At 54.5% G+C, this 24,087-nt stretch overlaps 8 protein-coding genes across 8 annotated transcripts; 4 read left to right on the top strand and 4 right to left on the bottom strand.

Moving 5' to 3' along the window:
* Positions 1-2,271: 2,271 nt before the first annotated feature.
* BGZ61DRAFT_220181 (GTP-binding protein rhoA) lies at positions 2,272-3,812 on the bottom strand. The gene is made up of 5 exons (XM_046238099.1): positions 3,449-3,812; positions 3,271-3,298; positions 2,893-3,090; positions 2,675-2,809; positions 2,272-2,539 (listed from the first exon to the last, which is right to left on the bottom strand). Exons 1-5 carry the CDS (start codon positions 3,514-3,516, stop codon positions 2,378-2,380), a joined length of 591 nt encoding a protein of 196 aa, XP_046105287.1. The 5' UTR covers positions 3,517-3,812; the 3' UTR covers positions 2,272-2,377.
* A 3,534-nt stretch (positions 3,813-7,346) lies between these two features.
* On the top strand, positions 7,347-8,529 carry BGZ61DRAFT_493293 (uncharacterized protein; the record flags this gene model as incomplete). Its single annotated transcript, XM_046250632.1, has 2 exons — positions 7,347-7,802; positions 7,852-8,529. The coding sequence occupies 2 exons, from the start codon at positions 7,347-7,349 to the stop codon at positions 8,527-8,529; spliced, it is 1,134 nt and encodes a 377-aa protein (XP_046105286.1).
* Positions 8,530-12,093: 3,564 nt separating this feature from the next.
* BGZ61DRAFT_220164 (uncharacterized protein) lies at positions 12,094-12,731 on the bottom strand. The gene is made up of 2 exons (XM_046238098.1): positions 12,236-12,731; positions 12,094-12,179 (listed from the first exon to the last, which is right to left on the bottom strand). The coding sequence occupies exon 1, from the start codon at positions 12,692-12,694 to the stop codon at positions 12,359-12,361; it is 336 nt and encodes a 111-aa protein (XP_046105285.1). The 5' UTR covers positions 12,695-12,731; the 3' UTR covers positions 12,094-12,179; positions 12,236-12,358.
* Positions 12,732-15,787: 3,056 nt separating this feature from the next.
* Positions 15,788-16,794, top strand: BGZ61DRAFT_517059 (uncharacterized protein; the record flags this gene model as incomplete). Its single annotated transcript, XM_046252317.1, has 3 exons — positions 15,788-16,155; positions 16,374-16,516; positions 16,610-16,794. The coding sequence occupies exons 1-3, from the start codon at positions 15,884-15,886 to the stop codon at positions 16,792-16,794; spliced, it is 600 nt and encodes a 199-aa protein (XP_046105284.1). The 5' UTR covers positions 15,788-15,883.
* A 422-nt stretch (positions 16,795-17,216) lies between these two features.
* BGZ61DRAFT_531578 (CobW/HypB/UreG, nucleotide-binding domain-containing protein) lies at positions 17,217-18,092 on the top strand (the record flags this gene model as incomplete). Its single annotated transcript, XM_046253727.1, has 2 exons — positions 17,217-17,386; positions 17,444-18,092. 2 exons carry the CDS (start codon positions 17,217-17,219, stop codon positions 18,090-18,092), a joined length of 819 nt encoding a protein of 272 aa, XP_046105283.1.
* Positions 18,093-18,151: 59 nt separating this feature from the next.
* On the bottom strand, positions 18,152-20,797 carry BGZ61DRAFT_418608 (uncharacterized protein). The gene is made up of 2 exons (XM_046243444.1): positions 20,579-20,797; positions 18,152-20,523 (listed from the first exon to the last, which is right to left on the bottom strand). Exons 1-2 carry the CDS (start codon positions 20,682-20,684, stop codon positions 18,200-18,202), a joined length of 2,430 nt encoding a protein of 809 aa, XP_046105282.1. The 5' UTR covers positions 20,685-20,797; the 3' UTR covers positions 18,152-18,199.
* Positions 20,798-20,858: 61 nt separating this feature from the next.
* On the top strand, positions 20,859-22,776 carry BGZ61DRAFT_418605 (WD40-repeat-containing domain protein). Its single transcript, XM_046243443.1, has 2 exons — positions 20,859-21,697; positions 21,748-22,776. The coding sequence occupies exons 1-2, from the start codon at positions 21,011-21,013 to the stop codon at positions 22,717-22,719; spliced, it is 1,659 nt and encodes a 552-aa protein (XP_046105281.1). The 5' UTR covers positions 20,859-21,010; the 3' UTR covers positions 22,720-22,776.
* Positions 22,777-22,787: 11 nt separating this feature from the next.
* BGZ61DRAFT_220111 (peptidyl-tRNA hydrolase PTH2-domain-containing protein) lies at positions 22,788-23,749 on the bottom strand. Its single transcript, XM_046238096.1, has 2 exons — positions 23,370-23,749; positions 22,788-23,298 (listed from the first exon to the last, which is right to left on the bottom strand). The coding sequence occupies exons 1-2, from the start codon at positions 23,707-23,709 to the stop codon at positions 22,982-22,984; spliced, it is 657 nt and encodes a 218-aa protein (XP_046105280.1). The 5' UTR covers positions 23,710-23,749; the 3' UTR covers positions 22,788-22,981.
* Positions 23,750-24,087: the final 338 nt, after the last annotated feature.

Here is a 24,087-nt window from a genome sequence, read left to right as displayed (position 1 = left end):
AAAGGAACGGGCCTTTATTACACCTGACCCTCCTTTCTTTCCCTTCTTCTTCTTCTCTTTCCCTCCCTCTTCTGTTTTCTCTTCCTTTCAAGTGCCCATCCAACGAAGACGACGATATTACACATCACCAAACACACTAGACATACCCACCACAACACAACACACAACACACAACACACAACACCACTAACATGGAGCCCCTCGTCAACTACCACGGTGCGACCTGCCCCAAGTGCAGCGCCTCCATCTCTGGTGACAGCAAGGACTGCGGTGCTTGCGGTGCCGTAAGTATTCCCTCTCCTCTCTCTTCCCACATCCATCTAGATGAAGCCCTATTCCCGCACTCTTCCATCCTGCTCCTTTCCGTCTGCTCCCCTTGGCCTCAGTCTATTCCTGTCGTTGCAGCCGACTCTAGACTAACCACTCAACGCCGCTCTTAGCACTGCCCCGTCTAAGCTAGCCACTCTGCGGCTGCCGGCGGCCAACGCCGATGATGCGCGGAGCATCTGCCCTTGGCCTTGGGGGAAGGGCTACGGAGCGGGGATACCAGTAGTAGTTCATATGGGAGGCTGAATTCGTTGCGTTGTGTTGAAGAGGTGATGGATGGAATGGGAATGGCCACTTCGGTTGGCCGAACTATGACATCGTTTGTTGATGAGGTTCATGTGATTTTGCTTACTTAGCTGTTGCACTCCTTCATTCCACCTAGTCTACCTCATTTCTTCATTCACTCATTAAACTACCCATGAATGTTGATCCAGTTGATCATCTTGATCAAGTAATACCGTATGATAAAGCCCATCTGCCATCTGCCATCTGCCATCTGCCATCTGCCATCTGCCATCTGTCATATCCTCTCCATCCCCGCCCGAGCCGCCCACCGCGAACGTGACACTCGCCATGACACCTCTGCCCCTCCCCCTCCACGATAGCGCTCCCACCTAACAAAGTAAGATAACAAGCCCCGTCCCAGCCTCAGCCCTCCTAGGCGCCTCAACCTTCCCTCACACGATCCGGAGACATAACCTGTACTGCCACATAGGCCAACACAGTCAGCCTAGGCCTCGGCTCTGGCGCCGCCCCGTTTACAGCACTGCCAACCACTAACTCGCAGGTACCTCTTGTGACGTGGGATGCGGCATGGAGGCCGAAGGACCCCCGGGGATTACATCGCCCGGTCTAGCCGTCAGCGACCGGTGGCCTCAAGTAATACGCCCATGTGCAACTGCGAGTGGAACGAGTGGCACATGACCCCAGAATCGGGCCAAGGCAGTCCTCGGCACCAGAAGTGAGAAAGGGAGAGCAGCCGGACAAAGGGTGGTGCGACTAGGCAGGATATGCGGAGTTGCTAGAGCTAGGCCCTGAGACGTCATAGATGGATAAGCTGAGGCACAGGTAATGTCACCGGATAAGGGATAGCCAACACTATAATCGAGTCAACCGTAGATCGGGAGATGGGCACCATAGAGACTCATGGAAAGACACAAACGACTAATCCATAGTTGGACTGATGCTGATACACACCAAACGTCTGTCGTTGATAGGTCATTCACGACACAAACACGAAGATAGACATACACTCGCAAGAAGCCAGAACGATCGAGATTATGACGGCAAAAAACAACAGAGATTAAACAGGCAGGCCCTACGCAATAGATGTCCCATCTCCATGGTCTAAGTAACGGTTCGAGGCTTCGAGAGAAAATGAAAAGATTTATCGCCTGGCCCGGCTCGGTTCCCCCAGCCGGACCCCGTTTCCACACACACATACTCGCGCGCAACCAGTCCACAAGGGCCTTCACTTCTCATCTCTTCCCCATCCTTCCCTCGTCAGCCCAGACGTCTCCAGTTACTGGAAACGAGAGGGAGACAGCAGTTAGAACCAGAGATAGAGACAAGGTAGAGAGACCGCCCTCATCCTCCTCCTCGGCTGCCCCAACACAAAAAAACATCTGGCCCGCCGTCCCCATACGCAAATACGCAGAGATACATAAAACAAGGTCCCGCTCGCCTGCCACTGGTAATAAGAAAAATGACGAGGTATCAGGCAGCATGAAGCCCTCCCCCGCACAGCCCCCTCAGACCCCCATCGTAGAGATCAAGAGGAGTCGATGGTCCTCGCCGAGGAGAACCATCAGCCCGACAGGGGATTGGCGAATAAGCTGATGGACCTTGGCATGAGCGAGACGATATCAAACTCCAGATTCCGAGAAAACCGATGCACATCGACAGCCGTCGCCATCTTGACTGCCGCAAACCCGTATCATCTGAACAGCCGGGGTCAAGTTGAGGTGAACTAGAACGATGATGGATTACCACGCGGGGGTCGAGCCGAACAGGTACGTGTGTGTTCCGCTCAAGGGCACAATGTCCCCATTTACAGGACAAGGCACTTGTGCTTCTTGCTGCCGCTGCGACCTTGGCGAGACAGGAGAGCAGCGCGGGTGGCGTGCTCGAACACCTCGCGGACACCCTCATTGGTCTTGGCAGAGCACTCGAGGTACTTGTAGGCGCCAATCTTCTTGCGGATCTCCTCACCCTAAAGACATGATGTGGTTAGTCATGGTTCTTGATTTAAGGCGACTTTGGTGTTCCCTAGTGCTTGGTGCATGTATATATGCACGCCAAGCGCTGCGTGAATGTAGCCTGGGATGGGGTTGGTGGGTATATTTACCTCCTCGGGGGAGACGGGCTTCTGGCTGGTCTTTCGGAGCTCCTCAATGATCTTCTGGTCGTATCGCAGATCCTTCTTGCAGCCAACGAGGATGATGGGGAGACCCTGGCAGAAGTGCAGAACCTCAGAGATCCACTGCGGTTGAGGCACGTGTCAGCAAAGGCGTTATCCCAAGGGAATTCGGGGCGTGCAGCTGTAGCCGCGGCGGGTGATCGTACCTTCTCCTGGACGTTGTCGAGGGAGTCGGGGGAGTCGACAGCGAAGCAGATTAGGATAACGTGGGAGTCGGGGTAGGACAGGGGTCGAAGACGGTCGTAATCCTCCTGACCAGCTGTATCCCATAGGGCCAGCTCGACGTGCTTGCCATCGACCTCGACATCGGCGACATAGTTCTCGAAAACGGTGGGGACGTAGACCTGAAGGGAGAGACAGAGTCAGCGGGAGTGATGATGGGGGTGCACGTTGTGGTTGTTGGGCGATGGAGTGAGGTCGATTGTGAAGGGATTGCGCCTCGAGATAGGCGTCGTCATGATGGGGCCGGCGATTCAACGGGGGAGATCGGCGAAGAGGATCGGGGTGATCGAGCCAATTCTTACCTCAGGGAAAGTGCCCTTGGAGAAGACACTGCAGACGAGTTAGTATTTGATGGATGGATGGGGATGGTGACGGCGAAGGGCGGCGGCCTCTGCCAAATGCCAACATCCAGCCTTGGATGGGCTGGGCTGGCGGCTGGGGAACGGGGGACGCCGACGGGGGTGCTTCAGGCCAACTCACATCAACAAGCAGGTTTTACCGCAGGCACCATCGCCAACGATGACGAGCTTTCGGCGGATCTCAGCCATAGTGTCTGTTTTGGAGGGAATGGAGATGGAGATGGAGTGGTGAGCGGTCGGAGACGAGAGTGTTGCAGAGGTTGCGTTGGGTTGCGAGATGGGACGCGAGCGGCGGCTGCGGGTCGATGGGGGATGGGATGGAGAAGGAGGAGGAAAGTTGGACGCGGAAAGAGGACGTCAGAAGGGGGTTTGGTTTGGTTTAGGTCAGGTAGCGGGAAGGGGACAGGGAAAAAGGTAAGGCAGGCCCAGGCAGGCAAGGTACGAATAGGCAAGGTGCAAGGTGCAAGGAGTAAGGTGCCAGGTGCAGGTGCAGGTGCCAGGTGGTGACTGGTAAGTTAAGGGCCAAGGCAGGTGCTGGCTGGGCTTGGGCTTAGGCCTGGGGGGCTGGCGTTTGGCGAATGGACAAGGTTGTTGGGGAGGGAGTGGCAGCGGCCAGAGAACGCAGAGGGAGGGCGGCGCAGTGACGCCGAGGGAGGAGTACTTTGGGGAGCTTGAGCGGGCCCAGTGAGCGGCGCTAATTCGTACTGTGTTTCTGGTTGGTACGGTAGCAGCAGAGCAACAGAGAGCAATAGACGGGAGCTACAGCCAACAGCCACAAGCTTCAACCCCTTGTGACAGACAGCTGGTTGCGGACAACGATGTGAAATTGCCTGACAATGACGAGTCCTATCGACAACAAATTGTTAGCACCTTGGACCGCCAGTCTCCAGCACTCAGAGGCCTCCCCGAGCAGGCCAGGAACCGAGACAGCGGTGCGAAAAACGGGGCAACCAGCCAGCCTGACCACGGCAAGTGCGTGCGTGCGGGCGGCGCTTTGTTGTTGCCGGGGCTGCGATACTGGGCCCTGGCTTGCGGCGGGTGGGTGGGTGGTGTTTTCCCCTTGGACCAGAGGCTGGCAAGCTGCGCACCTGAGGTTGGGGGTGGGTGCGAAGGGGGAGGTACCTTTTTGCGGGCGGCGCCACTCGCGCGGTACCTGGCTGTCCCGCGACACGGAGGACGCGAAAGGGGGGGGCCGCGTAGATGGGATCCTGAGGCAGCGAGCGGGCGCGTGCCTGTGCGTGGTCCTGAGTGGCAACAGGCGCTGGTCAATCGCGGTGGGTGCACTGTTCGCCGAGCAATTAGTGGGGGTGCCCAGTGCGCGCACAGTGCTGTTCCAGGCCCCCGGGGCTGACGCCAGGTACCGGGGCCTGCAGGACTCGACGAGGTACCGACCTAAATTACCGAGCCTCCGCTAAACTTTCAGTGGTTGTTTGGCACCTGGTTGTGCTGCGGTGCGCTGAGCCGTCCCTGTGGTTTGCTGCTGAGGCGAGCAATGCAGGCAGTGAGCGTCCGGGGGCCAGAGAGGCCTGGGGCAAACAGTCACAAACACTCCGTCACAGGCGGTCAGCCAAAACAGCAGTCCGTTTGCGAACGCTGCGCTCGCTTGTTGATGCCGAGAGACGGGGGCGAAAACAGCTAATTAGCGGATGATGACAAGATGGATTCGGTGGAGAGCTGGATCAACGGGCGAAGATTGAAGGGGTCGGTGTTGATCGCCTTCACCGCGGTTGCTGTGATGGTTTGATTGACTGGTTTGATTTGAGGGATTGCCTCAAGGGGGGTTGTTTGTTGTGGTGCGAGATGATGGCCTCTCCAGCAGAAGTATCCTGGCATCTTGTCTTTATACCGCCTGGCGAAGCCCGCTGAGTCTCCCCGTCAGCTCCAGGCGGAACCCTGGAGTCAGCCTTTGGCGTCGGCAGTTGCATTGTCTGCCTTCGCATGGGCTGTCCTAAACACCACCGTCTGGACGCGAGGCTGTGACAGCTGCCTCCCTTCACGCTGCGGCTTTCCATCGGCCTGACGTGTAGCGTTGTGTCGGTAGTCCTTGACGGTCCACTATACAGTCCTGATCGGTCCATGCTGGTTCTAGAGACTCCTTCTTCCAGGCGTCCTCTGCCAGCTGTTCGCGAAAGCGAGGCTCTAGCTCCTTGCCTCCGGGGCTGAAACCCGTGGCTCAGCCTGTGTCATTCGGGCAGGACGACACTAACCAGCTCCATCCGTCATTCGTCGGCATCACACCTCGATACCACCGGGTGTTCTGGCCTGTCCAGCTGGGAAGGGATCTTGCCTTGAGATTTCCACATGGGATCCGCTATCTACCACCAACAGGCAGGTCGTGAGTGGTCATGGCACAAAAGGGGACGGTTGATTTGCTCGGTGTTTGATGTTGACGAGCGACCCTGTCTCCAGTGGTTACGTATCCATCCCTATCTGGCGTCCCTCCGATCGTGGGGATTCGATGACGGTGGAAAGATGGAAGCTGTACTGACAGCTTGCCACGCGCATAGTGTGTGTTATTGCCAACCTCGTTCAGACTCCCGTCCAGGCCCATTACACCTTGTCCACCGCCGCTAGCGTCCCGATGTCCTGCCCTAGTGGACTGTCTCCGTTCGCTGTGGCTTTTGGTGTTTTTCCTGGTGCTGGAGTACGTATGTGTCGTACTAAATACGGAGCGTGTTACGTAGCGTAGCGCCCGAAGATGTGAGGTGAGGTGATGGATGTCGGCACAAGCTCTGGCCCATGGCATAGAGCCATGTCCTGCATGCACAGTCCTGTCCCAATGCAGCACCAGTCGTGGTCGCCCAGTGAGACAAGGCCGGTCAGCATTCGGAAAAGTCCTACATCCGACCCGAGAGTCTAGGACTCATGTACCAAGTTCTGGGCATGTCTAGAGGACTGCCAAATCTGCCTGAACTGGTCATTATTCTGGCTGGCACCATCTATCACTAGTATTCTGGATAATGACACCCAGCCTAGTATTCCGCGTCATGGGTCCCTGTGTTGATTGATGTGTTCTACCGTTCTCGGCGCGCCAGCTTCCCGTACTTCCGCTTTCCCAGGATGGCACAGGCGTACGTAGGTAGTGAACCAGATATTGAAATGTTGATTTCCCATCTATTTTTACTCTCATCTCAATTCCATCCCTCTGCCCTTGTCTTTGGGAGGGAGCCGTTCCGGGTTGGTGACCGAACCTTGGGTGGCGAGCACGTGCTTATCTCGCATCCCGATGCCGTTGCGAAGCCTCTCAATGGGATTGCGCCAAGGACTGGTACAGCATTGGCAGGGTTGATGCAGACATCAGGTGCCACTCGCTTCCTCTTTTTTCTTTTTACGACCAACAAGCTATCTCCCGTGCAGCGTACGGAGTACCACCGACGACATGGATGGTCAGAAGGCATTGTTCTGGGTACCAAATTTCCCGGATTCCGGATCTTTAGATGCTTCCCCGATGCGACGCCAACATTGTCTGGACAACAAGGGACACAATGCTCCTCACCGAAACCAATGGTCCCAGCCTGTGTTCTGACATGGTGACGCTTCATATTTATAGCATCGTCTTGACAATTGACTGAATGCATGGCATCTAGCGAGTGAGCTTTCATTTCAGGCTGTTTGGTTATTTCCCGAACTGAGCTACCGGCAAGCTGAAGCCCCTTTTCAATCGAATACTGAACAAAATGAAAAATGAAGAAACCGAAGAACATTGGGAAATGACCTGGACAACCCTAAAAGGGACCAACATCTCTGATGCTGAAAGTGAAGCTATCACGTCACTAAGCTCCGAATGTGGAGTCCTGCATAGTGACAGTGCCCAGTACAGTGTAATGCATATCTCGCACATTATGCCACCACGGCTAGTTCCGTGGTACCATGGCGAGAATTTCGAACTGGTCGTCAACTCCACCACGAAATCCATCACCACCCCTCGTGACAGCTCGGCGCCAGCACCTCAATTCCGCCCAATGGGTTGCTAGAGCTCACGAACCCATTCCACCGCCGATCGCCGATCCCCTCCCACCATGCAGAAGCTCGCCAAGCGGGTCGCCCAGGCCCAGCGCCAGGCCGGTCGCCGTGCGCAGAAGCAGGCACAAAGCGAACACCAGGGCTACAAGCTCCGAAACCGACAGGCCCTACGAGGCGCCGTAACTGAGGTCCGCGAGAACCTCCTCGATGCGCGCCGCGCCCGTGCGGAGGACTGGGAGATGGGTCCCATTGCCCCAAAGCGAGACTTGGGCTTCAACGGCTATGGCATGTTTGCCGAGAGCGTCCGAACCGATTGGTCCAACTATGGCCTGTATTCACCACGCCCCGAGGTTGTTCAGAAGAGGTGTGCCTGGGCTGGTGGACCTAAGATGCTCAATCTTGAGGTTCAAGACCGTGTGGTTATCCTGGATGGCCCCGACAAGGGCAAGATTGACCGCATCAGGTCTATCAACCTGCAGTCTGGCCATGTGACATTGGAAACCCACCACCGAGTATGTCTCTTTACTTTTATATTCGTCTTGTACTAACACATTTGAATAGGCAATCTCTGCTGGCATGTTTGGCAACGACAGCCGTTCTGCGCCCATGCCCCTTTCGATTGGCTCAATTCGTCTCGTATACCCCATCACCAACCCCGAGACGGGAGTAACCAAGGATACCGTCATCAACCAGCTCAAGGGAATCCCCCCGAACATGAAGTCTCCAAACATGACTCTCGACCGATGGGAGAACGGAAAGAAGTGGGATCGTGTGGTTCCCGGCATCAACGTCGTAATCCCCTGGCCCGAGGTACATGTCCCTGAATATACGACGCAGGCTGCGGATACCATTCGCGAGCAGGTTGAGGATCGAACCTTCTACTACAGCCTCCTGTCACCTCCCATGCCCGAACAGGTCCTGGACGAGCTGCGCAACAAGTTTTCCAAGTTCCGAACGCGCCACGAGGGCTGGTATGTCCAGAAGAGGGAGGCCGACGAGGCGGCCAAGAAGGCCCGACAGGAGTCAGTCTTGTCCATGCAGACACCTCTGCAGGAGTTCCACGCCATGCAGCGTGAGCTCCGTGCGGCTCAGGGCGAGCCCGAGCTCACGGACGAGATGCTGGAGAAGCTTGGTGCTGTCATTGCCCAAAAGAAGGAGACAGCATTCAAGAACGCGGGCGTATCGGAGGTTGTGTCTGCAACACCAGATTCGACACCACCCTCTTCAGCACCGCAATGAACCCCTCAATGATGCCCTTGGGGACGTGTTTTACGGCGGCAGATGTATCAGGGAAGGTACAATCAAGTGTAATTATACATGTGCAATTACGATGTACATCACGAGGCGCAAAAATAGACGCAACATTTCATGTCCACTGACTTCTTTTCGCCTGTGTTGTATCTAAGCGGATTGACTTGTGACAGTCCATATTTTTCTTCAACACGCGCCGTCCTTAGCAGATAAGGCTGAACCGCCATCGACGCCTAGCCCCACAGATGCAGACATCATTCTGTTGGCCTCAACTAACTGGGGCAGTGCCTCAGATATCCCAGCTCGCATACACTGGCTCCATGGTTCATTCATGTCCGCATTTGTTGTCCTGGCCCTTGTTTGGTCTTCGGGTAGGGGGCTTAGCCGCATCCCCTTTGTCGATCGAGCTCTGGATCAAGCGGTCTTGGAAGGATGATGTGTCGTAGATAAACTGCGTGAGCATGGAGCTTCCGCCGTGTGTTCTATGACGAGGTTTAGTAGGTGTGTCCTTGAAAAATATGGGACTATGCAACGTGCACTGCGTAGCCATCAGTGGTTGATTTGATGGAAGTTGAAGAAGATGGCATTTTGGGGAAGAGGGACAGCAGGATGTTGAAGCAAGACAATGGATTGTCAAAAACGTAGACTTCGAGATGCCACCAAGAGCTCGTAGGTAGACTAATAAAGCAGTTCCAATATGCTTGATGGCGAAGGATTATGACTTCAATGGGGTAGCTTGGACAATGTGCTCCCGGACAGGACTCTTTATAGCAAGGAACACACACACATGCCCGCTGAGGTACACATTTAGACAGCATATTCCTGATTGAAGTTGGGGTAAGATGCTACATCCCGGAAGCCCATTCGGATGCAATGGGTTGAATGAGTGACTAGGTCAACTTGATGGTCAATGTCCACCACCTCCAAGCCCCCGATGTATTTTGCTAAGCTATCACTGGGTAGTCCGAGTTTGCTAGCTCGGTGTGGTGCATTTCATCGTCCAATCATGTACCTCTTGTTGAGATGTGTCTCGGTCTCTCGGATTTCCTCTTCGGGAGACGAAGACCTGCAAGTACATGTGCCTATTCCTATTTAAGTTGACTTTTTAGCATCACGCATTGGTAAGAACCACGAGACACGCTGTAATAAACAGGGACAGTGATCACGGAGAGATTTAGTGGAATACAAAGATTCAAGGCCTCCGCCTTGATGCGTTCTTGGTACATCTAAATGTACAACCAGGTTGTAAGGGTGGAGAAGCGGCTGAGTTCTGGGCCGCTCAAAAGTTGTCAGTCAGGTATAAAAAAAACATCATACTGAAGACGGTCTTGACCGAGACAGAACTGTGTGAATAATGACTTCCCTTGTAATGGGGTGACGGCTTCACGAGGCTACGACTTCAAACATAATTGACTCGATGTCGCTCAATTTTCCTTCACCGCTTTGTGAACTGATTAGCACATGGAAATCCTGGGCGCGTTCCGTACGACTAGAAATAGAAGCGAGGCTGGATGCTGTTTCTATTCGTTTCTTACTGGTTGAGAGTCGATACTTTCTTCTTGCTTGAGAGCGGTCGGGTAAAAGGTCGACTGTCCGCCTCTGGTTCACTATGGAAGTGTAAGCCACTAGTTGCAAGGGAGCTCGTATGGTGTGGTATTAGGATCGGACTGGGGCGCTGTGGATTTGAACGCCTGATGGCAATGGCTTTAAGCTATCTGTCTGGCCGACCTCTACGGTACGATCCAGAAATGTTAATATTGACTGGGTTGCGCCGCTGCTAGAGGGCCTGGTGTTTCCTGCCATTGTATTTGTTTCAATTATCGCTGGACCGATAAATGTTCCTATCAATTCACTGACAAGGAGCGCTTGAGAAAATTACATTTCGCCGACTTGGGAAGTATCCGCGGCGAAGGCTCATCCTTAGAGGTATGATATGGTGATATGATGTGAGTATGGAGTTGGGCGTGCATAGTAATGAAGAGCGCCAGGTCATGTAGTGTGAGCTTAACTGAAGAAATATGTATCGAAATGTGTGTCGAAATATTGGGGAGATCTAAGTGGGCTAATTTAGTGGATTGGGTGAAGATCTTCTGATATATTCTTCCTCATATCTTTACACTGAACCTCATAGACAACCTACCTTACTCTATCTATCCGCCCTACAAGTAAGCGCATGAGACGCAGATATACGGGCTGTGTGCAGAAATTACTCATGCAACTTATAGCTCTTATTGGGGTTGGCCCGGCCTGCACTCCTCGAGCACTATGTTAAGCGGACCTGGCGGAGCATGTAGTAGAGGAACTGTGCGAGTATGGGGAACTTCCGGCTTGGATTTTGCGAGGGGGTCTAGGAGATAGTCATTTCTCTGAACAAGAGACAAATATGGGACATACTGCCCAAGGTCGCTCGTGGTAGGCTTGGCAACTGGCTTGGTAAAAGCTGACGAGGATATCATTTTGGCGTGTGAGATTGTGAAGGAGGGACACTTATAGGAAAAAGAGAGTATTCTTACAGAAGAAGCATCTCCGTATGGATAGAACAAGAATGCCAATAAATTCTTGGCAGGCCTCTTTATAACAAAGTACATCAACACATATGTCCAAATTGAGGCGTCCTCTCAGACAGACACAAGGCAGCGGTACGAGGATACTCAGGATCTAGCTTCTGGGGTAACATACTGCATGGTAGCCAATGAATTGGAGTCATACTGAATTAGCTGGAAGGGGTTTAGAGCAGGACGTGTTTAGACAGCACACAAAGTGTGGCAGGATTCTGCAAGATCCTGAGAACCGAGAGGGCGCCTCATCTATTGGACCCCCAAGGCAGTTGCACTAATGGGCTACATCGGACAACGCCCTGGAAGCTCAGGTAGTATTAGGGTGCGCCACGGGTTCCCTTCATGCGCCGCTCGTACCGAAATATAGTCTACCTCTAGGGGTTGTTCGCACCACATCTTACCTGCAGAGGCTGTTGGCTAAGGTGGATGATGTGGCAGCGTGATTAGAGGGTTATTCGCGAGCTGACGGGAGTGGATTGATCTTCATAGGGGATTTTGAACCGCAGTCTGGACCAGGGTCAATCCCAGGGCATCATCTTCTACTTCGGCTGATGATGACGGTCTAGTGCCCTGTACACACCAGCCTCATGCATACCGACATACTTTAGCGCCTCGCCTCGTGCATGCACACCTGATGATGACTTGTCCGCACCACATCCGCTTCTCAGCGGCCAGGCTTATTGACATGGCAAGAAAATTGGGGTTTTATTGTGTTCTGAAAAAGAAGAAGGAGCACACGGTGTGTTCTCAACTCAAGAAAGATTGATTGACATAGCGGATCCCTGAGCAAAGTAATTGGATAGAGTTTATGGATGGCCTTCCGCGTACTTCCTACTTGCACCTCCACGCCTTACCGCACAGATGCAGGCCATATTTTGTCTGTCTGCCACATTCTCAAGTATGCTAAGCGCCGGGTATATTGCCCTCAGTGTGACTTATAGCTTTGCTGTTGTGCCATCCTGGGGTTGTTGGGGGTAGGGGCTGGCACCGCCTGTGCTGGCCGAGCCCTGGATCAAGCGGTCTTGGAGGGAGGACGTATCGTAGATGAACGGCCCCAGCATTGAGTTTCCAACTTGGAATCTAGGTAAAATCTCAGTGAGTGAGTTCCTGAAAAGATGGACAGGTCGAGAAAATACTGTATGTGGCCACGGGTGGTGGGCTCGGCGGAAGTTGAAGAGGGGGCATTTTCCTAGAAGCGGCTCGAGAAGATGGATGTTAAGGTGGTAAAGGTCACTGACGGAGAGCCAACAACAGAGACTTCAGAGTGATAGGAACGGTTTGTAGGGGCAGATTGATGATGTAGGGAGGCCTGAGGGATGCTTTGGAGAGAAGAGACGTGATTTGGATGGGACGAAACCACTCACAAGGGGATTGGGATGTGCCTTTTTATAGCAGGGAACTGGGCGTGATTGCACACATGACGAAATCAAGGCATCCTCTTGAACATGGGAGAGGAAAGACCTGGGAGGAGGGATATGATTGAGCTTCTGCGGCACGACTTTGAAAGTCGGGACATTTCCTGCTACTACACCTTGCCCCCCTCCCTGTCTTAAAGATCCACCCCGCTCTGCAGTCGCCGTCGGCATGCCCAACATCCAATCAGAGAACTAACCTATCAAGCCACCTTTGGAGAAAGTAGTTGTCATTGGCCTAGCAGGTTTGAAAGTGAGAAGAACGAACGAGAACGGCTGCATACATATCATTTTAACCTCCTATTTCCTATTGCGGCCTAGCCCGCCTCTCGCCCTTCGCTCCTGGCGCCCGTCGACCTCGGGCTAGGCAATGGGGTGTCATGCATCGGTTTGTGAGCCAACGCTCCTCAAGATGTCGCGGTCCAGTGGTACTAACCTATACTGTCTACGTGTGCGACAACTGGTTTGAGGCCCGGCTAGGCTCTGGGAGGGAGATGGAAGCTAGGAGAGAGAAGAGGAAAGCTTTGACTTGCGTAAATGCACACTGTCTGGGTAATTCCTCGCCTGTCTGGATTAATCGAGGCTGCACGTCTCTAATTTTTTTTCTGTCTTGCTTGTTACCTACTCCCTACTGCTTTCTCTTCCTGCTTGCTTCCTTCTCACCCACTCCTTTCTAAGCCGCTTTTGATCAACGCGGTTGGAACACCTGTATTGCCGCCTGGCAAACTTGGAGTTCAGGCTAGGGTCTTGATCAGCCTGGTGGAGCACCTGCATTAGCGCCTGGAATCCCGGGTATCGACAGTCATGGTTAGACTTTGCGAGTACTGTAGTTTTGGTGGAGATTTCACTCAGGCTCTTGTACACAGGACGTACTTGTCGGTCCTGGCTTGCAACCTAGGTACCCGTAGCACACCTCGTGCGAAGGCTTTGACACCTCCTCACCCCCCCTCGAATCGCATTTCTGAATGTCGGCGAGCGGATTGCATCTGCACGCTCCCTTGTCTGACGCTTCAACATGGATGCAGCTTGTCAGGATGCAAGGTTATCCGCCCTGTAAAGTACCTTCTCTGTCCCATTGACCTCCAATTCCAACCAGCCCCCCCGGCCGTACGCGTTTGCCTTGTAGGCCATTCTGTGCGGGTAGGAACCGAGCTGAGGTGGGCAGGGGGTATAAAGTAGATCAAAAGATAATTTTCCCACAATAAGTGCGTGATTGAAGAAGGATTTATCGAATCAGAGTATCACCACTGTTGCAAGATATTTGCTGAACGTACATAGGAATGCTATTGTCCACTTGTCTAGCATTTTCCCCAATGCCATTTTTTTTTTAGTAAGCCATTATTTCATCTACTACAATGCACTCACGTCCCACGATTAAGGCGCGAAATGGAAATAAATGCTACTGTAAGACACACAAGCGCACTGCCCTGATATTGCTATATGTTTTATACGGCGATTTTAGATTGCACTTGTTGGAGTGAATTTTTAATTTGGTCCACCGGGCCTCCTCTCTTAACACGAGCCTATCACTCTCCCCGACACAGGTTCTCTGGTGTACTGTATCGCACATATCTAGGGAGCTCCAGCTCACGACTTATATCTTGGCGTCGTTTGTTTTGTCGTGTGATGGCTTTGGCTCAGGAGCGGGAAGCTGGCTGTCACCCGCTCCTACTGATGAGCGTTGGATTAAGCGGTCTTGGAGGGACGAGGTGTCATAGATGAATTGAGCAAGCATTGGGCTGCCACTTTTGAGTCTGGGTAGCCGAAAGGGTTATTACACATACATATTCGGAGTTTCTTTGAAGGGATCAAGCAGCAGACTGACGGGTTCAAGTCATTGGTGGTAGACGAAGAGGGCTCAGGAGAGGACGCCATGTTATGAAGGACGTGAGGAGACGAGGCTGTGCTGCTCGGACCGCAACGATGAACGCACGAGATGGCTGGAAATTGTTTAAACGTGTGGGTAATGGTCAGAAGAAGGTGGATGGTCTGGACTAAACGGAGTAAAGGAGGACATCATGGACTCTTTATAGAGAACTAGACAGCATGGTCGGGTTTCGCTCCCGCCCAGGAGCGATGTGCATTTTTTGGCACCCTCCCACCAGAACTACACATTGAAAGGTTGGTTGCTGCAGGGCGGCCATCCTTGGAGACAACAAAATGCGGATCCATCCAGTGAGAAGTTGGATGAGATGAGATTCAGCTCAGACGCGGCAACTGACCGTTACGACAAACGCCTTTTTGACTTTGTCCCTCTAGGCAATGTCCATATCCCTGGGGAGTATTTCTCCGGCAGTTACCTTGATTTGATGTAACTTCCGGGGGAAGTGAGCCGCATTGAGGCCTCTTTGGTACCTCTGTGACAGGTAGGTAGGTAGTCATGGTACAACAAGTCTTAGCGTGGACGAAATGGGACGAGACCAGGGACTCTGGAGGGGCCAGCTCATCGATGGATCCCCACCAGCGAGCGTCACCGTCTCTACGGATGCTGCAGGCGCAGGTGACAAACGACATGCTGTGGTTGTGACTGCCGTGCATTTAAATAACGAACTGGGGATCCGCCTGCTGAGGCTATACCGTATGTGTTAAGCTGTAGGGTTGCCCGCTACCCGCTACCCGCTGCGGCTTGCTGCTTGCTGCTTGATGCTTGCAACCCGTCGACCTAATCTAAAGGGACCACAGACTCGAGTGTCAGGATCGCCACTGAGCGAGACCTGCGGACACTGACGCCCGCTCAGTCGGCTGGCCTTCGCTGCCTGTAGCGCCCCTCGGGTTCCGTCTTCACTGATGTATCATCTTGTTCAAGCTTGATCAAAGCTCGGCACTTTGTCTTCGCTTGTTGGGTGCAGCGGGCGCACTCTTCCATACGTCGCCACATCTGAAGGGTGTCAATCAGCTGTGGCGGGCTGTGCGGCAAAAGAAAAGCGGCTGAGTGTTGGGTCATTGTGTATTAAGTTGGAAAACATTGGATTTAGGTGAGCATGACACAGGACGGGACTGTGTTGATACGAAACGACTGTGGCAGAAGTTCATCTTAATCCGGACAAGGCTCAATAGAGAGGCGGCTTGATCCAACAGCGGGCTGATTCGGCTGTGACTTCAAACGGCGGTGACTTAATGTTGCGCAGTTTTCATTCAGAGCTGCCTCAGCCAATCATTAAAGAGAGGCGCAATGGTCAGGATTTTTGCCCCAAATGAAAATAAGGCTGCCGCCATCCCCTCTGCTTATAAGGCTCAACCTGCCGGGCATGGAAAAAGTAGACAGTCCGTCCTTGGCTCACTCTTGAAGTGTCTACCAAGCCCTCAATTGACCTTTATTTCTCCTCCTTTTCCCGCCCTCTCCCTTAATGCGACGTATCGTATACAGGTAACATGGCACATCATGATTTCAGCACTCCCGGTTTTTCGATTTTTTCGTGTATTGCACCACAGAGTCAAGGTCAAAAGAGAGGGCACGATGATTTCATGAACTATGACGACCCTGGTAGCTCGGGCAATGAGTCGGCTCCGCAGAAGAAACAGAAGACAGGAGAACTCGACTTCCGATATAGTTGCCCGTACCGAAAACGATTCCCCGGGATCTTCAACGTGCGGGATCATCAGACATGCGCAACGCAGTCATTTTCCAGCATCACTCTTGTCAAGTAAGTCTCTAACTTGAGGACTCGCAAATACTTCGGCACTTGCAAGAGTTCTCAAAAACCAAGACCCCAGCAGTTGACTTGATTCCTAGGCGCCACATAATGACAACACATCAATTGCAGAACGCTCCGACCGTATTTCAATGCTATTCTTGCAACCAACTTATGCAGTCTGGTGATGAACTTTCTGTACATACCGAGCTATGCGGATGCTCCAACAGATTGTTTCCAGCAAAGATTACACTTGGAATTGACGATCATATGGAGGGCAGATTACGAGATCGTCGAGCACGCAATCAAGTTTTGACATGGGATAAGCTCTGGGAAGTCATTTTGCCCCAAGAAGATACCGCACCGTCACCAGGTGAGATTAATCCCTGCGCGTCCCCAGCATGAGTTCCGTGTTGGCGGACGAGGGGAGCACTGCGACCATGTACCTGGCTAACTCATCCGGCAGAGTTTGAGCCCGTTACCGAGGGCCGCGAGGCGATGGAGAGATTTTTCGAGGTTTTCAATATAGATCCGAAAGTTGGCGAAGTTCTGGAAAACATGTTGGCCCGTCCGAGGTCGCTGTACGACTTGAGCACTCTGCTTGATGTTCTCAGCGGAGATACTCCAGAGGAACTAACAGAATCTCCATAAAACAATTGCCATCACTTTTACGCGACTTGGGCAATGGTTAGGTCCCGGGACACCATATGTAGGGTACCGCAGGAGCGAGTAGCTATTAATTAAATACTATTGACGAGACATGTAATATATCCTCTCATTCAGGACCGGAGCTCTCCACTTTTCCGCCTTCGGCCGGCGGCCGGCGGCGGCCCGGGCGTCACCGGGACTGCCCCGCACTACGCACCCCACCTCATCCACTTGGCTGCGGCAAGTTCCAGCTGGAGCAGCTGCCCGCCTTTGAGATAAGACACATCAACCAAGCTTTTTGTACGAGCTCAATTCTCCTCTCCCAAACATCTCTCCGCCAGTCTAACCGCCGGCCGATTGCTTCTTCTCCTTCTTCCACAGCTTCGATCTTCTTTATTCCAACCAACCCCCCACCGACCGCCAACATGTCGCACTCCCATGACGGCTCTGCCCCGCACTCGCACGAGTTCAACGCCGCTGAGCATGGCCACTCGCACGAGATCCTGGATGGACCGGGAAGCTACCTCGGGCGCGAGATGCCCATCGTCGAGGGGCGTGACTGGTCTGACCGAGCGTTTACTATTGGCATTGGCGGGTTGGACTCTCCTCTGTGGTTTTAGGAGGCTTGGTTGGCTGACAATGACATCAATAGCCCCGTTGGCTCCGGAAAGACGGCCCTCATGCTCGCCCTCTGCCTCGCGCTCCGCTCGAAATACTCCCTCGCCGCCGTAACCAACGACATCTTCACCCGTGAAGACGCCGAATTCCTCACCCGCCACGCCGCCCTCCCCCCGCAGCGCATCCGCGCCATCGAGACAGGAGGCTGCCCGCACGCCGCCGTGCGCGAGGACATCTCGGCCAACCTCGCGGCACTCGAGGACCTGCACAGAGAGTTCGGCACCGACCTGCTGCTGATCGAGTCCGGCGGCGACAACCTGGCGGCCAACTACAGCCGCGAGCTGGCCGACTTCATCATCTACGTGATCGACGTGAGCGGCGGCGACAAGATTCCCCGCAAGGGTGGGCCGGGCATTACGCAGAGCGATTTGCTCGTCGTGAACAAGACGGATCTGGCCGAGATTGTCGGCGCCGACCTGGGCGTCATGGAGCGGGATGCGCGCAAGATGCGAGAGGGCGGACCTACCGTGTTTGCCCAGGTGAAGAAGGACGTTGGCGTGGACCACATCGTCAACCTCATGCTCAGTGCGTGGAAGGCCAGCGGTGCTGAGGAGGAGCGCAAGAGCAAGGGTGGCCCTCAACCTACCCCTGGACTCGAGGCATTGGAGGCATCGGCAAAGTAATCCGAGTGTTGAAAGTACGGGCTTACAGAGACAGACGAAAAGTAACAAAAGAAGAACGCCTTTTATTTGCATCTAAGGTATACCTATGTGTCATCATCTATGCCCGGTCATTCCATCATCATGTCACCATCGGTCTGCTGTTCGCTAGCCTCCACATCAAGCAAGTTTCCCTCGACGGCCATGGCGTTCCTGGGCCACACCCGCTTGTACAGACTGACACCGATGGCGTCTTGAGGGTTGATACGCCCATCGAAGGTCGCCTTGAAGTAACCGTGGGTACCCAGCGGCTCCTTGATGTAACCGCTGCGACCACGCTTGGTCCACATGGGCAGCGCCTTGAACCACTCCACGTCTTCGCGGTTGAAGAACATGTACCGAATGGTGACAATCTTCTTGTGGATGTGGTATGGGTGGCCAGTGAGGATGATTCGCTTGGCAATGACACGCGAAGTCGAAGGCGGTACGGCAGTGCCAGTACCAATGAGCGACAGGCCAAGGTTGGGGCCGTCGTCGCCCTGAGATTCCTCTGGGCTGTTCTTCTTGAAGAATAGAACTGGCACGGATCCCCATGTGAGGGGTCCCATAAAGGTCGCGATCGCTGATTGACCGGGGTGCAGGTACCTGCAGTACTTGTGGACGTCGTTGGGCGTCTGGCCCGGCTGCGAGAACAGGGGCTTGATAGCCAGGCGTCGGGGTCCGCACTGGGCAATGATCTCCTCCTTGGCCTTGATTGACTTGGTATAATCTGAGCTCAGGTTAATGAGATAGTTGACCGCCGTCTTCTTGTGCTCGTGTCTCAGGAGAGAGAATAGTGTGAGAGGGGCCTTCTTGTTGTAAGTCTTCTCCTGGACCGGGGAGATGCCCTTGATGTAGATGTGCACGCGGGTTCCAGGCTCAACTCCGCCCACCAAGGCCTCGCGGGTCGCTCGCGATTGCGATGACCGGTAGTCGGGGATTTGCAGCAATCGCCTCCACTCCTCGGGCTCGTACGCGCGGTCTTCTTCCTGTTGCCAGGGACTGCTTCGCAAGCTCTTCAGACCACGATACTTTGCTAATCGATCTTGAGCGAGCACACCGGGATGAAGTTCAATCTCATCAGGGAACTCCTTGTCGTCTTCAACCTCGTTTCGCTTTCCGGCTCGGTACTGTGCAAGTTGCTGAGCATCCTCCTCCTCACCAGGTTCCTGGATCATCTCCGACTGGGGATACTCGGAGGGCGCACCCTCCGTCGCAGGGGCAGGAGCATATCCTTCAAGACCATCTTCAGGGCGAGCCTCATCCTGATCGTCCTTCATCTCGAAATCCTCCATGTCTGACTCAGAATCGGAAACATCCTCCAAGTACCAGGCTGACTGGTAGTTGGAAGTACCCTTGGGGACCTTTTTCTTGATTTTCCGTGCCTCTGCTTCCTCATCTGAGAAATAGTGGTGTTCGTCTAAAAGAACACCCTTCTTAGGCTCGGGAGCTGCTGACATGGCAACATCATCAGCATCGCCATCCATCATGACCTCCTCAGGTGCGAGGTCAACCAAGTCATCCTGGTCCTCGGTGGGTGCCTCCAGGATCTCCTCGCTCTGCTCAGCATCGATAGTCATCTCCTCTCCCTTCTTCTTGACATGCTTGGGTAGAGGGGCGGCCACAATCTTTTCGATCTGGAAAGTTCCCCAGTCACCAACCTGGATAAGACGATCGGCGTTCAAGCCCCTGCCCCTGACGACACCCGTGACGATAGTGGGGTCGGAGTCGGAATAGGCGAACTTGATATCCTCAGCCAACATCCAACTCCGGTCTTCCCTCCACCTCACACCCTTGGGGGTTGTGCTGCATAATGATCGGATGAGGTTGGAACACTCCTGTCGGTTCTCGAGGCTGTAAATCTTCTCCTGCTCGGGGTGGAAGTGGGTGATGAAGGACTTAAGTGAGCCAACAACTCCCTTATGTTTGGCAGGTTCAATCTTGTCCAGACCTTGAACAAGGGTGAAGAGTGTTGACAGACCCTGACTCTCAACGCTGCGCAGAATCAACTCGCCGAGTTCATCAACCTCGACAGTCGGCGACAGAATCACAATGACAAAGTCGGCGACTCGAGCAGCGTCAAGACAGGCAGTCAAGTCGCGCTCCAAGGGGATATACTGCAACTTCTGCTTGAATCGCTCGACGTTGATCCGGAAGTTGCCATCCACCACCTCGTCCTCAATATCGACGCTGCCGTTCAGCTGTCGGATTGCGGCCTTGGCATCTCCATCGGCGCAGAGGGGCAGGACGGCGACGATTCTGGGGGCACCGTCTCGGCTGGCAAAGATGGAAGTACCCTTGAGGTGCTCCTTGTGCTTGGAGAGGCGGGCCTGTTTGGCTTGGTTTCGACGATCGAACTTGGACATGACTTGCTGGTGGATGGTCTTTCGCTGTCCTTTCTCGTTGGGAACACGGCCTAACCAAAATTTGTTAGAATTAATGGACAATACAAACATACGACAAAAACGTACCCTTGGCCCTGTCCCTCAACTCATGCTTAGACGCCGCCTTGGACTTGAACGGCTTGTGGCTAACCTTGGTGGTGGGCCGATGCGAATGAGCCACGGGAGTCGGCATCTTGCTATCAGCGCCGGCTTTGAATCGAAACGGTAACGAAGCCAGATTGGATAGTACCCGGGAGACGCACGAAAAATTCCGGTTGGCGCGAAGTAGACGTTGGCGATGGCAATATCAGCGATTATCGAAGGCGGTCATGGCGGGGTTGTGGTTATCCAGAAATTTTTGTGTGGGCCGCTATCGATAAGGAGAGTGGATTCTGCCGCAGCCAATCGAGTCCCGGCGATACGCCTCTTTGCATTCGGCGCTGGAAATTTTGTCTGCTGCCAATTCGATCCGCGATCCGCAATCCCGTCTTCACTGCGAATCGACTGCGAGACGACAAGATGGAGGTCGACACAATTGACGAGCCGATCACCAAGGTGCGCGAAAATGGTGCCCTAGCTGTTGAGCGCACGCGGACGGAACTCGTCCCCCGCCACGAGCGCGAGAAGATCCGCCGCCTGAGGGAAGCCAACAAGGCCTACGGCCGCGGCAAGAAGATCAACACCAAGACCATCAAGGACAAGAAGCTACGCACCAACCTCAAGCGCCTCGAGGGCAAGTACCAGGATGCCGCCCTCAAGGCCAAGGACGCCGAGATCCTGCTGGAGAACACCAGCGGCTTCCTCGAGCCCGAGCAGGAACTCGAACGCACGTACAAGGTCCGCCAGCAGGACATTGTCGACGACGTGGCCGTCGACACGGCGCAGAAGCGCTTCGACCTCAAGCTGGACGCCCTGGGCCCGTACAACTTCGACTACTCGCGCAACGGCCGCGACCTGCTCCTCGCCGGCCGCAAGGGCCATGTGGCCACCATGGACTGGCGGGAGGGAAAGCTGGGCTGCGAGCTGCAGCTGAACGAGACGGTGCGCGACGCGAAGTGGCTGCACAACAACCAGTACTTTGCCGTGGCGCAGAAGAAGTACGTCTACATCTACGACCACAACGGCGTGGAGTTGCACACCTTGAAGAAGCACCAGGAGGTGTCCCAGATGGAGTTTCTTCCCTACCACTTCCTGCTAGCAACCATTGTGAGTTTTCACCGACCCGCTCCCTATCAACTGACCACTGACAATGCCAGGGCGCCGTGGGAATCCTCAAATATCAAGATACCTCGACCGGACAACTGGTCGCCGAGATCCCGACCCGATTAGGAGCGCCCGTCTCCCTCGGACAGAACCCCTACAACGCCATCCTGCACGTCGGCCACCAGAACGGTGCCGTGACGTTGTGGTCACCCAACTCGCAAGAACCCCATGTCAAGCTGCTGGCACACAAAGGACCCGTGCGGTCACTGGCAATGGACCGCGAGGGCCGATACATGGTCTCGACGGGTCAGGATCAGAAGATGGCAGTGTGGGATATCAGAATGTTCAAGGAGGTCAACAGCTACTACACCCGCCAGCCGGCGTCATCAGTGGCCATCTCAGATAGCGGTCTGACGGCCATCGGATGGGGCACCCAGACTACCATCTGGAAGGGCCTGTTCGACAAGAACGCCCCCGTTCAGCAAAAGGTGCAGAGCCCATACATGGCGTGGGGCGGTGAGGGCAAGCGCATCGAGCGAGTCAAGTGGTGCCCCTTCGAAGATGTCCTCGGCCTCGGCCACGACGAGGGCTTCTCATCCATCATCATCCCCGGCGCCGGCGAGGCCAACTTCGACGCCCTCGAGGTCAACCCCTTCGAGACGGCCAAGCAGCGCCAGGAATCCGAGGTCAAGGGCCTGCTCAACAAACTGCAGCCCGACATGATCGCGCTCGACCCCAACTTCATCGGCAACCTGGACCTGCGCTCCGACAAGCAGCGGCGCGAGGAGCGCGACCTCGACGCCGCGCCCGTCGACGTGGCCGAGGAGATCCGCAACCGCGCCCGCGGCAAGAACGGCGCCCTCAAGAAGTACCTCCGCAAGCAGCGCAAGAAGAACATCATCGACGAGAAGCGCCTGCGCGTCGACGAGCTCTGGAACGAGCAGCAGAAGCAGAAGGAGAAGAAGCGCCAGGAGGTCGAGGAGGATCTTGGGCCGGCGTTGTCGAGGTTTACAAAGAAGGAGTAGTGCTAGATTTTTATAGAAATGCGAATAATACCCCTGACGAACATCCGTGTGTTTCTGGGTGGCCTCTCTACGTGTGCGTGCGACGGTCTGAGTCAAGACTGGTCCTTGTGTCAATAAACGCCATGGCGGCAGGCCGATCTATTTTTTCCCAGTATGCTTTTTGGATAACCCAGCCGGGTCCCTGTCTATGTTCAACTCCCCATATGATACACCCAATCCATCGTCGCATCATACCCACGGTATTACCCCCGTGGCTCATCCCCTACAGCAGCTTCAGGCCACCAGTGACCTGGTCGACGACACTCCGCGGGGCGGGGCCGACGCCCAGGACCGTCATGCTGCCGGCTTCGATCTGGGTGCGGCCGGCATCCTGGATGACCTCGGCGGTGAGGCCCATGCCGCGGGCCTTGCGGGACAGCTCCAGCAGCTCCTCCTGGCTCTTGATTTGCACGGCGATCTTGGCCTGGCCGTACTTTTCCCAGCGGGCGAGCAGCTTGCGCTCGGCGGAGCCCTCGGGAGCCCGCATGAGCTTCTTGTAGCAGGCGAGCGTGGCGTGGGAGCATTGCGCGGCAATCTTGCCTGTTGGGGGTGAGGATGTCAGCGATATGCTTCTGCATGGTGCGATTGCACGGCAGCTGTCGAAAACGAACCCTTTGTCATGCCCAGATCCGTCCGTACCACCAAGACCAGCTTGCACTCCTCGCCCGTGTCCTTGACGACGGGCTTCTCCGAGATCTTGAGGCCCTGCCTGCGGTCGGCGTCGGCGCCGTTGGCCCAGTTGGGCGCGTGGTCCAGAATGGTGTCGTCCTCGTCAATGTCGCTCTCGTCGCTCTCGACGGGGTCGTTCAGGTTGGCGCGGCGCTCCTCGGCCAGCTCGGGGGAGATGACGTAGCCGCGGGTGGTGAAGACGCCGAACATGTAGCCCGCGATGATGGACGCAAAGGCCGTCCCCAGGACGATGCCCGTCTGCTGTGCTGAATCGTCATCCATGGCGGAAGATTTGTGGTGGGGGGATATATGCGTGGGAGTGGTTGGTGTATTTGGACGACTGCGTTGACATATTCGTAGTGGCGCTGCGGGTATCACGTGCGGCGATGGCTTCTCGACCGTGCCCCAGTTTCACAAGCTGACAGGTGAAAATCGACACTCGAATATGACGTACGTTCCTCAGTCAATTGCACATTTCTCAAACTACTTGCACATTGATCAGGACGACACAAACGAATAGATAGGTTGATGAAAATGTGAAATCTATTTTTCATGTAAATTCCGTTTATTCGCGACAGCGCGAAACATTATTCAAGCTAAATCATACAGACTATAGGTATAACACGTCTCGTACTCCTTTATTCTAGACCTTCATTCCGA

This window comes from Ilyonectria robusta, assembly GCF_021365365.1.
Source record: "Ilyonectria robusta strain PMI_751 chromosome Unknown BGZ61scaffold_8, whole genome shotgun sequence".
In the NCBI taxonomy this organism is placed as follows: Eukaryota; Fungi; Ascomycota; class Sordariomycetes; order Hypocreales; family Nectriaceae; genus Ilyonectria; species Ilyonectria robusta.
Note: the sequence above shows the minus strand (reverse complement) of the source record. Positions and strands in the feature narration are given on the sequence as shown.